Source organism: Neophocaena asiaeorientalis, unplaced genomic scaffold, assembly GCF_003031525.2.
Source record: "Neophocaena asiaeorientalis asiaeorientalis breed wild unplaced genomic scaffold, Neophocaena_asiaeorientalis_V1.1 scaffold1605, whole genome shotgun sequence".
Classification (NCBI taxonomy): Eukaryota; Metazoa; Chordata; class Mammalia; order Artiodactyla; family Phocoenidae; genus Neophocaena; species Neophocaena asiaeorientalis.
Window position 1 is genome coordinate 92350 of NW_020175227.1, and position 12402 is coordinate 104751.

General features: G+C 36.2%; 1 protein-coding gene across 1 annotated transcript in view; it reads right to left on the reverse strand.

Moving 5' to 3' along the window:
- The window catches only part of FBXO28 (F-box protein 28), a 31160-nt gene that overhangs the window by 17906 nt on the left and 852 nt on the right, over positions 1–12402 (reverse strand). The window contains exon 2 of the mRNA XM_024765413.1: positions 2283–2392. Coding sequence (XP_024621181.1) covers positions 2283–2392 — 110 coding nt within the window. The remainder of the gene's footprint in view (positions 1–2282; positions 2393–12402) is intronic.

Sequence of the window (12402 nt, forward strand, 5' to 3'; positions counted from 1 at the left end):
GGGTGTAAACCAGTATCCCATGCTATTTTGATTTCCAATGCCCTGATGACTAATGATGCTGAGTATCTTTGATGGGCTTTTTGGCCTTTAGTGTATCTTCTTTGGAGAAATTTCTATCGAATCCTTTGCCCACTTTCAAATTGGGGTTATTTATCTTTTTATTGTTGAGTTATAAGAGCTTCTAATACAATCTGGATATAAGTCCTCTAACAGATATATGAGCTGCAAATGTCTTCTCCCATTCTACAGGCTGTCTTTTCATTTTCTGGATGGTGTCCTTCGAGGCACAGAAATTTTAAACTTTGATGAATTCTCGTTTGTCTACTTTTTTCTTTTGTTACTTGTGCTTTTGGTGTCGTATCTAAAAAACCACTGCCTAATGCAAGTTCATGAAGGTTTATGACTATGTTTTCCTCTCAAGGTTTTATAATACAGCACTGACATTTACACTTAAGCCTGTAATTCATTTTCAGTTAATTTTTGTATATGGTTTGAGAAAGGTTTCCAACTTCATTCTTTTGTCCCAGTGTTATTTGTTGAAAACACTAATCCTTCATCATTGAATTTTCTTGGCATTCTTGTTGAAAATCAATTGACTAAAAATTTAAGGGTTCATTTTCTGGACTCTCAATTCTATTCCATTGATCTGTATGTCTATCCTTTCTTTTAAAATTAATTAATTTATCTTTTGGCTGCGTTGGGTCTTTGTTGCTGCATGTGGGCTTTCTCTAGTTGTGGCGAGCAGGGGCTACTCTTCATTGAGATGCGCGGGCTTCTCACTGTGGTGGCTTCTCTTGTTGTGGAGCACGGGCTCTAGGCGCGTGGGCTTCAGTAGTTGTGGCACACGGGTTTAGCTGCTCCGCAGCACGTGGGATCTTCCCAGTCCATGGATCGAAACTGTGACCCCTGCATTGGCAGGCAGATCCCTTTTTTTTAAAACAAATTTTTATTTATTTGTTTTATTTTTGGCAGCGTTGGGTCTTCATTGCTGTGCACAGGCCCTCTCCAGTTGCAGTGAGTGAGGGCTACTCCTTGCTGCGGTGTGCAGGCTTCCCACTGTGGTGGCTTCCCCTGCTGCGAAGCATGGGCTCCAGGCTCATGGGCTTCAGCAGCTGTGGCTCGCAGGCTCCACAGTGCAGGCCCAGTAGCCACATCACACAGGCTCAGTTGCTCCGCGGCACGTAGGATCCTCCCAGACCAGGGTGCAGCAGGCAGATTCTTAACCACTGTGCCACCAGGGAAGTCCCTATATGTCTATCCTTACGCCAACACCATACTCTTGATTATTGTAACTTTGTAGTAAGTTCTGAAACTGGGAAATGGTAGTCTTCCAATTTTACTCTTTTTCAAGATTGTTTTGATTTCTGCGCCTTTTGCAATTCTATAGGAATTACAGGATCAGCCTGTCAATTTCTGCAAAGACTGCTAGGATTTTGACAGGGGTTGCACTGAATATATATATATATCAATTTGAGGAATATTACCATCTTAATATGAAATCTTCCAATCCATGAACATAGAATGCCTTTCCATTTATTTAAGTCTTCTTTAATTTCTTTTAACAGTGTTTTGTGGTTTTTAATATACAAGTTTTATACTTTTTTGGTTATATTCATTACTAAGTTTTTAAAATTCTTTTTGATGCTATTGTAAATGGAATTGTCTTAACTTCATTTTTGGATTGTTTATTGCTAGTGCATAGGATTATACATACATACATTTATTTATTTATTTATTTGGCTGTGCTGGGTCTTAGTTGTGGGACATGGGATCTTTCTTTAGTTGCAGCATGTGGGATCTAGTTCCCTGACCAGGGATTGAACCTGGGCCCTCTGCATTGGGAGCACGGAGACTTAACCGCTGGACCACCAGGGAAGTCCCAATACAATTGATTTTTGTGTACTAATCTTATATCCAGGATCCCTGCTGAGCTCATTTCTAGCTCTAATAATTAATGTATTTTATATACAACATCATGTGTATACAAGATCATATCATCTGTGAATAGAGAATTTTACTTTTTCCTTTTCAATCTGGATGCTTTTTATTTCATTTTCTTGCCTAAATGCCCTAGTTTGAGCCAAAATGTTGAACAGATATGGTGAGAGTTGAACAAACCATAGTAAAATGATTTATTGTGATCTGTGTACCCTTTGCTACAAAAATTTGGAAACCATTTAACCCAAGTAAACCCTTAGTGAGATTAAAAACAAACAAACAAACAAAAATCAAGAAACAAAATCCCCAACTGTAAATTATTGCCAATGCTAACCATAACATACCTTGGGAGTTGTGCTTTAACTTGTTTCTGACATAGATTATGGTACCTCTCCACTTTTAGAAATCCCTGATTCAACATTCTCTGGCAGACCAAGTCCATTCTTTTACAAACCTATGGGAAGAGAGAATGAGAAAGAAGAATTTTAAAAAGTAAAAACCAAATTGGTAACAATTAAATTAGGCTCATAACTGATGGTTCAAAATTCTCTGTGCCAGTATTATTCCCCAGTTTGCTATATGAATCTTTGAATCAGTATATGTGGGTGAATCCCTCATTGTAAATTACAATATTGCATTTAAAAATTAGTATTATGTGTAGGCAAGGAATACTTTACTCCTTAAAAAAAAAAAATTCCCTCACCAGGGATTGAACCCGTGCCCCCTGCAGTGGAAGTGCTGAGTCTTACTTTAGGTATTTGTTGAATGTTCTGGATGTATCCCTGCTTTTATGGTCAGAGACTATAATCCTGATGATCATTAAAGCAACATATTTGAAGGTTTTTAACAGTCTGAAATAAGAAAGTTCTCCTTTGGCCAAAAACATATTCAAACTTGAGTCTAACTGCTCACAAAGTTTTTATGATCTATAACCAGAATGAGAGTTTTTAATTATTTCTTCTAGTGATTTGGGTTAAGTATGACAGATTATGATGGCCAAAGCCTATACCAGATACTGTCATATCCTGCAAAATATTTCAACATGTACAGCAGAAACTTAACTACTTTGAATCCTTTAAAAACATGGTGTTTGGGGCTTCCCTGGTGGCGCAGTGGTTGAGAGTCCGAGTGCTCCGCAACGGGAGAGGCCACAACAGTGAGAGGCCCGCGTACCGCAAAAAAAAAAAAAACACAAAAAAAAATGGTGTCTTTATACAATAAAAGTACAGGATCTGGGGCTTCCGTGGTGGCGCAGTCGCTGAGAGTCTGCCTGCCAATGCAGGGTACACGGGTTCATGCCCCAGTCCGGGAAGATCCCACATGCTGCGAAGCGGCTAGGCCTGTGAGCCATGGCCGTTGAGCCTGCGCGTCCGGAGCCTGTGCTCCGCAATGGGACAGGCCACAAGAGTGAGAGGCCCACATACCGCAAAAAAAAAAAAAGTACAGGATCTGAAGTCACAACACCTAAATTTGACTCCAACCAATATATATCCTTGAGCAAGTCAGCTTCTATGTGAAAGCCTGAATCAGACATCTGTAAAATATGGATAGTATCTACTATATAGGGATGTCATTAGGATTAAATAACACACACTAAATCACTTGGTAAATTATAAAGTGCTATATAAAAATTATGTTAAATAAATTTTAACTTACCACTAATTTGAAAACTTTGCTTCATATACTTAGTTTTTATATTTCTGAGATATCCCAGTATCTTTTTTATCTTAATGAAACCTACTACACAAAATACATTTGCTCTTTGTTTCCTGAGTATTTTGCAGTGACTCAAAGTGATCAACCTGGTCGTTAATTCTCACTGTATAGGTGTTGCTGAAAGTACAACACTGAGATATTATTGAGATAAATCTACATCAAGGCTAAGTCAATTAGGCAAGGGCTGTCTTATGCTTCTATCTCTCATAGCACCTAAAAACAAATGCTTGACAAATACTTGAAATGAAATACTGATGAAACTTTTGATACAAGTTTGCTTTCTCCTGAGATTATAGGGACAAAAATTCTGGTAAACTAGGTTGAGCTAATGAAGGTTTTGATACTCTAATATTAAATACTAGCTATTCCCTAAATCCCAGTATGCCAAATGAAACGTATGAAGGTAAACAGTTCTTTTCATTTCAAAGTAAATGAAAACATAATAAGGTTTAAGTACTGATATTAAGAGTAATTCTAAAAAATTATATTTTAAAATATGGTGGAATCTATTTCTAACTAGTAAGTTATAAACATTTGTTCAGTGTCTACTTAAAAAGAAAACCCAATATGTATTAACATAAGTAACTGTTTCTAAAACAAAATATTTAATGAGTTACATTTTTATAAATCTCTGATCTGTACTTTAACAGAAACAAGTGAATTTTCATATCTGCTTCTTCTGCATTAAAGAATGAGAGTGAAAATTGCAAATAATATATTAGTAAAGTAATGAAAATATTTTATATTGTATAGACTCCCTGAAAGGGTCTTGGAAACCCCTCTGGTAAACCTGGACCACAAATGAGAACCAGTGCCCTAATCCTGCGTAAACACGTTGCCATGAACACTGGTACTGAACTTTATGTGAGGAAAAAAGAAATTTTATCATGTTACTGGAGGAAGGAAAAGAGAGTATGTCTTTTTGTGTGTGATGAGGGGGAATAAAGCAGGCTAAATTCTCATCTTTCGTAGTAGGAAGTCAACAGATATTATCAAATAGAAGACAAACAACCCAAAGACTGGAAAGTGGTGCCTCTGAGGAATAAAAATTGGGGGTTGCATTGTTGTTAACGTTGTTAAAACTACTTGATGTGAGACACACTCTAACACAACTTTGTAGAAAAATACTTTTTCTATTTGTGGACTCTATAACCTCTTTGATAATTTCTGAGTTAAATACTGGAACTAAACCCACTGTGGTGATGATTTCCTAATTTTTTAAAAGTCAAATCATTATTCTGTACACCTTAAACTTATACAGTGCTATATATCAATTACATCTCAAAACTGAAAAAAAAAAGTTTATTTACAAAGTGAAGAATTAAGGTCAATTACTGCTGTACTAATTTCCAAGGTAGTTTCTAAATTATTTTATTATACTAGAATTTTGCTGCACTGAATCTAGCTAAATACTAGAATTTCGGTATCTCTTAATAATCTAGAAATGCAGTGGAATGAGTACTGACTAGTATGAGTATACAACTGACTGGGGGATGAGAATATGAATAAATAACCAGGTAAGGTCAACCAAGGGACTTCACATGATACAAGATTTGAACTAGGCTTTAAAGGAAGAGAGGACAAGCAAGGACTGCCAAGTTAATACTGACAGAACAAAGGCACAAAGCCTGGAAGAAATAAACCATTAGCAAGCAAACTACTTCTGAAGACAGATCAGATATGTAGGCAAAGCTGAGAGGAATAAAATCTCTCATGTTTTGAGCAGGAAAATCAGACAGTAATGAGAAGTAAGTTTAAAAGGAAAAAGATCACCCATTTTGGGAGAGATCTAGTATTGGTACAGCTGATTGGTCATTTTCTGTTAGCAACTGTAATGTTAAGACTAAAGATGTGGTTCTGGAAATTTCACATGAAGATGGCTGAAACCACTGCAGATGAATCCCAAATGAAGTAAAACACAAGAAAATAAAGGCTTATAAATGGAGCCTCAACTGACCATTATAACTAAAAGCTGGTAAAAAAAAGATCAGAAAATATACACCTAAAACGAATACTGTAAATCAACTATACTTCAACTAAAAAAAAAAAAAAAATTAGAAAATAGGAGGTCACAAAGACAGACAAACTAGAAGAGCACCACAAAAGCCAAAAAGATTTGAAGCATTAGTCAATATTGTAGGAAAATAACAGTATTTAATGTGGTATTCTTCCATTCATAAATGTTCGATAAGCACTGACTGACCGATAGCATAAAAACAAAGACACGATAGAGTGTATATCTATCTTTTGTTTAGGATTCAGAAGGAAGCAAAGTGACCTCTGAAAAACAGCAATACACTAATTTTCCCCAAGGTGAGCAGTTTAATGTTAACTGCTGACAATGTATGTTAACTTGCAAAACAAAATTATCTTATTTAAAGTGTAGCTCTAAATTTGGGGATATTTTAATTATTTCCCAAGGCTAAAGGGAAGAAATTTCATTTCTCCAGTTATTAAAACAAAACAAAAATCCTAGCAATTTGGCAACTTATCCAAGACAGAAAAATAAAATTCTAGAATCTGATATACAAAGATGATGACTATGTCAAAAACAATCAGTGTATTTAGAGATTAGGAAAATATATACTATAAAAACAAAAGGGAACTAATGGAACAAATCAGTCTACAATGAAGACGTTTAGCTTGGCCACTCTGTTATTTGCTGCTCTAGTATGAAGAACAGATTTGTTTTTTTCTTTGTTAATTACTTCAAGATTTAAAATGCCATGTTTATTCTTTTTTTTTTTAAAAAATGTTGGGGGTAGGAGTTTATTAATTAATTTATCTATTTTTGCTGTGTTGGGTCTTCGCTTCTGTGCGAGGGCTCTCTCTAGCTGCGGCAAGCGGGGGCCACTCTTCATCGCGGTGCACGGGCCTCTCACTATCGCGGCCTCTCCTGCTGCGGAGCACAGGCTCCAGACACGCAGGCTCAGCAGCCGTGGCTCACGGGCCCAGCCGCTCCGCGGCATGTGGGATCCTCCCAGACCAGGGCTCGAACCCCTGTCCCCTGCATTGGCAGGCAGATTCCCAACCACTGCGCCACCAGGGAAGCCCCCATGTTTATTCTTTTTATCATTTTCTAACTTAAGTGGTCAGTAATAAATATTTTTCTTCACTTGTGTTTATTTAGAAATCTTTTTTGTTGTGCCACTATGGCCCTTCTTTATGCAAGACACATACGCCATAAACCCATGAAATGCACACTTTTCCTGTCAAACCTAATCTCTAATATAAAATCTTAGTTGATTCTAAGATGTACATTTTTCATCTTTTAACATTTGACAGTGGAATGGTCTTGCAATATATGATATATTACAATATAATTGCCAGCATTTCTTTCTCAGATATCTTAGATGCCTTGCAATATAGTATGCTGGGCTTCTTCAATTTTGTTTAAGACGCTGTAAAGACTTTAAGATATGTTATCAATTTAATAAAAGCTCTTCTGGAAGAAAAAGAAAGTACTGCCACAATAATATATATGCAATTTGATCAAGATGCATTCTCATTTCAAAAATGTTAAAATGGGGACTTCCCAGGCAGTCCAGTGGTTAAGACACTGCACGTCCACTGTGGACGCTTGGGTTCTATCCCTGGTTAGGGAACTAAGATCCTGCATGCCATGCAGCGCGACCAAAAAAATAGAGGAAATAAAAAGTTAAAATATGAAACTATACCTTGGAATCAAGGAAATATTGTAATGGAATCACATTTTTATGTACTCATTTCATGCTCTACGTTTTCAAATGAACAGTTCATGTTTTTCTCCAATTAATTAGCAAGCTATTATCAAAGATTAGGCTGCTTATTAGACCCTTGAACTGAAAGGGATGTAGACACCAGAACCTGTCCTTTCTTTTAACAGTGAGAAAACTGAGGCCTTAAGAATTTATGACTTGTCCAAGGTCATCCAGCTACTCAGGGGCAAAAAATGAAATTAAGAATAAGGGTCTTCTAGCAAACAGATACTTATTGTTTATATATATATATGTATCAGTCTAATATGGACTTTAATCTAATATGGATTACTCTCAGTTTCCTCATTTTTTTGTATTGGCTGCACAAGATTATTTGAAGGATTGGAGAAGTGCCTAGGACAGCACCTCAATAAAAACCAAGCTATGTGGGGGGGAAAAAAAAAAAAGAATCCAGGTCTTCTGATTTGCATCTTTTTAAATTTAGTGATCAGTAGCTATACAGATCGAAATGATTATCCTAATTATTCTCAACTGATTAGAGTCTCAAATAATACTCCACTGCTATAGAAACTGTTGGCACTAGTCTAGAAAGTAGGACTTCTTTATTTTAAGGACATTAGTGGGGGGTTCCTACTACACTACTGAAGTTTAGAGATGGAGCTAGACCAAGATCTTCCTATAATCCTCTCAATCAGACAAATCTGCTGTGTAGAACATTTGACAAGCCATCTGGGCTGGATTCTTCAAAAAGTCATGAAAGAATGAAAACAGTGAAAAAGTGGGAGGAATTTTCTAGATTAAAGAGTCTAATGTTTTATTAGATTAAAGAACCTTAACTACCTCCCCAACCCCTCCAAGCTATAAAAAAATATTTTGAGGACAACTGAAAAATCTGAATATAAAATGTAATATTAAATCCCTTGGAAGTGATGATATTGTGATTATACAGAAGAAGTATTCAGGGGTAAATGTCATTATATTTGCACCTTACTTTCTAATGGTGAATAAGCATACAAGTGAAAGAGATAAAGCAAATGTGGCAAACAGTTAATGACAGGTGATAAAATCATTTAAAAGATGAACAATGAATGAGCCAGGCCTATTTGTTTTTTTCAGTGAACTCCTCTTAATTTCCCTTACCTATTAAAAATATTGATACAACTTGCCCCCTCTTTCGTAAGAATATTTTAATCTTTTATAAAAAAATTCTATCTACCTGGCACGGATTGTTTAAGATACAATACTATATATAGAGAGAGACAGAGTTAATTCTCAATCGTCTGCTGGTAAAAAAAATTACAACAAATTAAAAATTCTCTGGGTGTCCTCCCTAAATATTCACTTGGAAAGAAAATATAAATTTATTTTAATATTAGCCTGAGCAAAACAATTAGGATAATTACATGCCTTTTTTCTGCTGGGAATGTTCTTCTACCTCTGACTGGATGAAAATTCATGATCTTGAGGAAGCCTCTCCTGATTAACCTCAACATTCTTGTATTTACTACTATGCATTTGTTGTCCTAGTGCTTTGTAAATGTGCTCAAGGAAGGTGTTTACATTCTGTCTCAATGATGATACTGTGGACAGGGTTACTGATTGAACACCTTTGCTTTGAGACTGTGCAGGAGTGAACTGTCCCCAAAATATTATAATTTCTTACCTATACTTAAGTACCTGTTAATAAAATCAATAACCTGATGATGACATGGTAGGGGAAAAAAAAACCCCAGCAATGCAGAGAGTGTATTTTCTATAATACAGCAATACAGAGCAGTGGTCCTCAAAGTATGTGACCCTTGGGATTCCCAAGATCCTTTCAAGAGTTTGCGAAGCTAAACTATTTTCATAGTACTAAGATGTTATCTGCCATTTTCATGCTTATTCTCTCACAAGATACAGCAGAATTTTCTAGAGGTAACATGACATGTGATGACAGCTAAGGGAATTATGCATTGTGTATTCTTGTGTTTTCTAGACTTTTCAAAGGTAAGCTCTTAGGGTCCTCAATAACTTTTACGAGTGTAAAGGGGTCCCGAGACAAAAAAATTTGAGAACTACTGGTATAGAGCAAGAGATAGGAGGAAGACAGCTTGCCTACTTAAAAAAACAAGTAATGGTTTCCCATTTTCCTTCATATTTTCTACCAATCAACCCTCTCTACAACTGAAGTTTTCAAACACATTTGAAGAAAAGATGTGAAAGGAACTAGAAATGGGTAATAGACTTAACTAGATACAGTGCTTTAGAGAAATATCTTGGGACAAAAGCATATATTTATGTACCTTGTTACCAACTGGAAAATTTCATTCCAGATAATAAGCAGGACTTCTGAATTTAACTTTTAGTCAAATTTGTCCCAAACCACTAATAGGATTCCATTAACTTTATAGGAGCTCCACTAGAATCACAGAGGAGAAGGTATGATAGGATCTCTCTAAAACAACTTTTTTTTTTTTTGGTTGTGCCACGCAGCTTCCAGGATCTCAGTTCCCCGACCAGGGATTGAATCCCAACCCCCTGTGAAAGCGGGAGTCCTAACCACTGGGCCACCAGGGAATTCCCTAAGACAACTTTTAAAGCCTCCCATACTCATTTTTTCAGTGAGTGAGAACACTGTACTCGTGAGTCAAAGTTATACGTTTAAAGTTAGCTTTGATCTGCTCTGTAACTAGCTGTAGGACCTCACTTCTTAACCTGTGCCACTTGTTTCAAAAACTCTCATACCTGCCAAGGAGGCCTAGGTGACAATCTAATGCTGCATCAGCGCAAACTTGTGTGATTTATTGGCAGAACAACTCAAAGTACATGTTTTGTCACTTCAAAAGTTGTGTTCATCCAATTAATTTTAAATATATTGGAGAAGTTAAATATTTAAAGAGTTATTTTTATGTAACCAGGATTTCCAAGTTCCATGTACATTTTTGGAGCAAACAGTCAATGGCAGAAAAAACAAAACAAAATCCAATTTAATAAGGCATTTGGACAGTCCCTTGGAAATAACTAAATTGGAGAGTCAAACTTCAATAATTCATGGCAACAGGAAGCAAATTATCAACTCAACTGCAATTGAAAAATGTTATTTTAGCCATTTCAACTTAGAGCAAATCTTTTCAAGAAAATACAGAGTGGTTAAACACATGGATCAAGCACCTGTCCTCTAATTTAGGTGCTAACAATAGTTATGACTGAGGTCCTAATAAGGCAAGTAAATTGGGAAGGAAGAAAAAAAGAAACACCTGAAAAATAAAAAAAACTAGCTCATCAACCATTGAATAGTTGACATTTAACTTTATGGAAACCAATTCTGTTCTTAATTAATATCACTCTCTTCCAATTATATCCAACCTAACTCCACTCAAGAAACTATGTAATTTGTATGCCAGATAGCAGCACACACACTGCTACTGATTTTCTGGCAAACAGCATTTAGGTATAAATGGTCACTTAAATGAGAAAAGGCCTGTAAAGGACCTAACAAGCACTATCTCTAGGCAGCCAGTTTCATTAAATGATCGTAATTAAATTAATGCTGACATCTAGTGGCAAGAAAGAATCTTTCATGTTACTTGAATTGTACCTTATGACATCAAACCAATGAATCTACAACCAAAGACACTTCCAAATCCCCACAAAAGATTATCCATTTAATCTAAGAATTATCCATTAACCTTAAGAAAGGAATAAGAAATAGTTCCCCATTACTAAAGCAGAGGAAAAAAACCCATCTTTTAAGATGTAAAACTGGCAGCAGAATCTTTTTGGGGGGTAGGAGTGGAGGGGTGGTAAGGGACTCCTTAGTGGAGGGGTGGTAATGGACTCCTTATGGAAAAAATCTTTGAAACTACAAATTTGTATCTTTAAAACACTAGACTAGAAAACTGCTTAAAAATGAAGAATGCAGCTGAATACTTCACTTGAAAGAGATGTCATTTACTAATAAATTGTGGGGTGTGTTTTTAACTTTGTCCCCTAGGACAGGCTGGTTTTCCCCCCTTTAAAAACGTTTTTAATTTTTTAAAAAATAAAATGACCAACAAATGAACAAATCCCCCCAGTTTTCCTCAACACTTATAAAACAGAACTGTGAACATCCCAAGCTTTACAAAGGCATTGTCTGGCTGAAAGGCTCAATTCAATCAAATGCTATGCCCAATTTCCAGACACCAGGAATGTATACCATGAATTCTGATCAAACATCATCCTTTATAAAAATCTGAAGGAATATTTAAGATTCTACAAGAAATTCTGGATGACATGTCCTGGAAATTAAAGGACAATCATTTTGAAATATCACTTTTCAAGTGAAGAATTTTCCATCCTGCAGACTGGCATGGTTAATGTGCTGTGTTGACAAGAAAAAAAACCAACAACTGTCCACCAGTTTGAATGAATATTTACAACCTTCCTTTAAAAAATAAGTATACTTTCAGAAATACAATTATAATCTATTTTAGACTGGAGGTGTACACCTAAAATATGGCATATTGATTATTAAGAAAATGCTATACACAGCACATTCAGCAATATGTCTTTGTCCTCTTAAAAACAACCCGACCACAGATTTAGCTTCCACACAGAATCGGTCTGCAATCATTTCAAAATGTCCACCTCCTTCAATTTCCTTACCACTTAAATTCACTGAAAGGAAGCAAAATACCTGACTGAACTAAGATATTCATCAAACCTTCAATGAAACTTCTGGAATGAAGAAAATCCCAATGGCAATTTATTTTCATAAATCATGGACTAAACTACTGTGATTTTAAGGTATAAAACCTCTCCTAAAGCTGGTGGGTGGGCGTAAATCACTAGTTAGAAAACGAACTGCAGGAAAGAAAAAAAACCTTCTCAAGGGGCAAGTTGCTTCACTATGGGTGGGAAGTATCAGGGGTGAGGCAAAGCCGGAATAGTCACTTCTCAGGGCTCTACTTTACTGGTCAACTAGGGCGCTGGGGTTGAGGCTACGTTCCAATTCCTCCAAACCTCTACCGGCTTTTGGGAGGACCGACCGATCCGACTTTATTTTCTGCAACAAAAAAACTTAGCG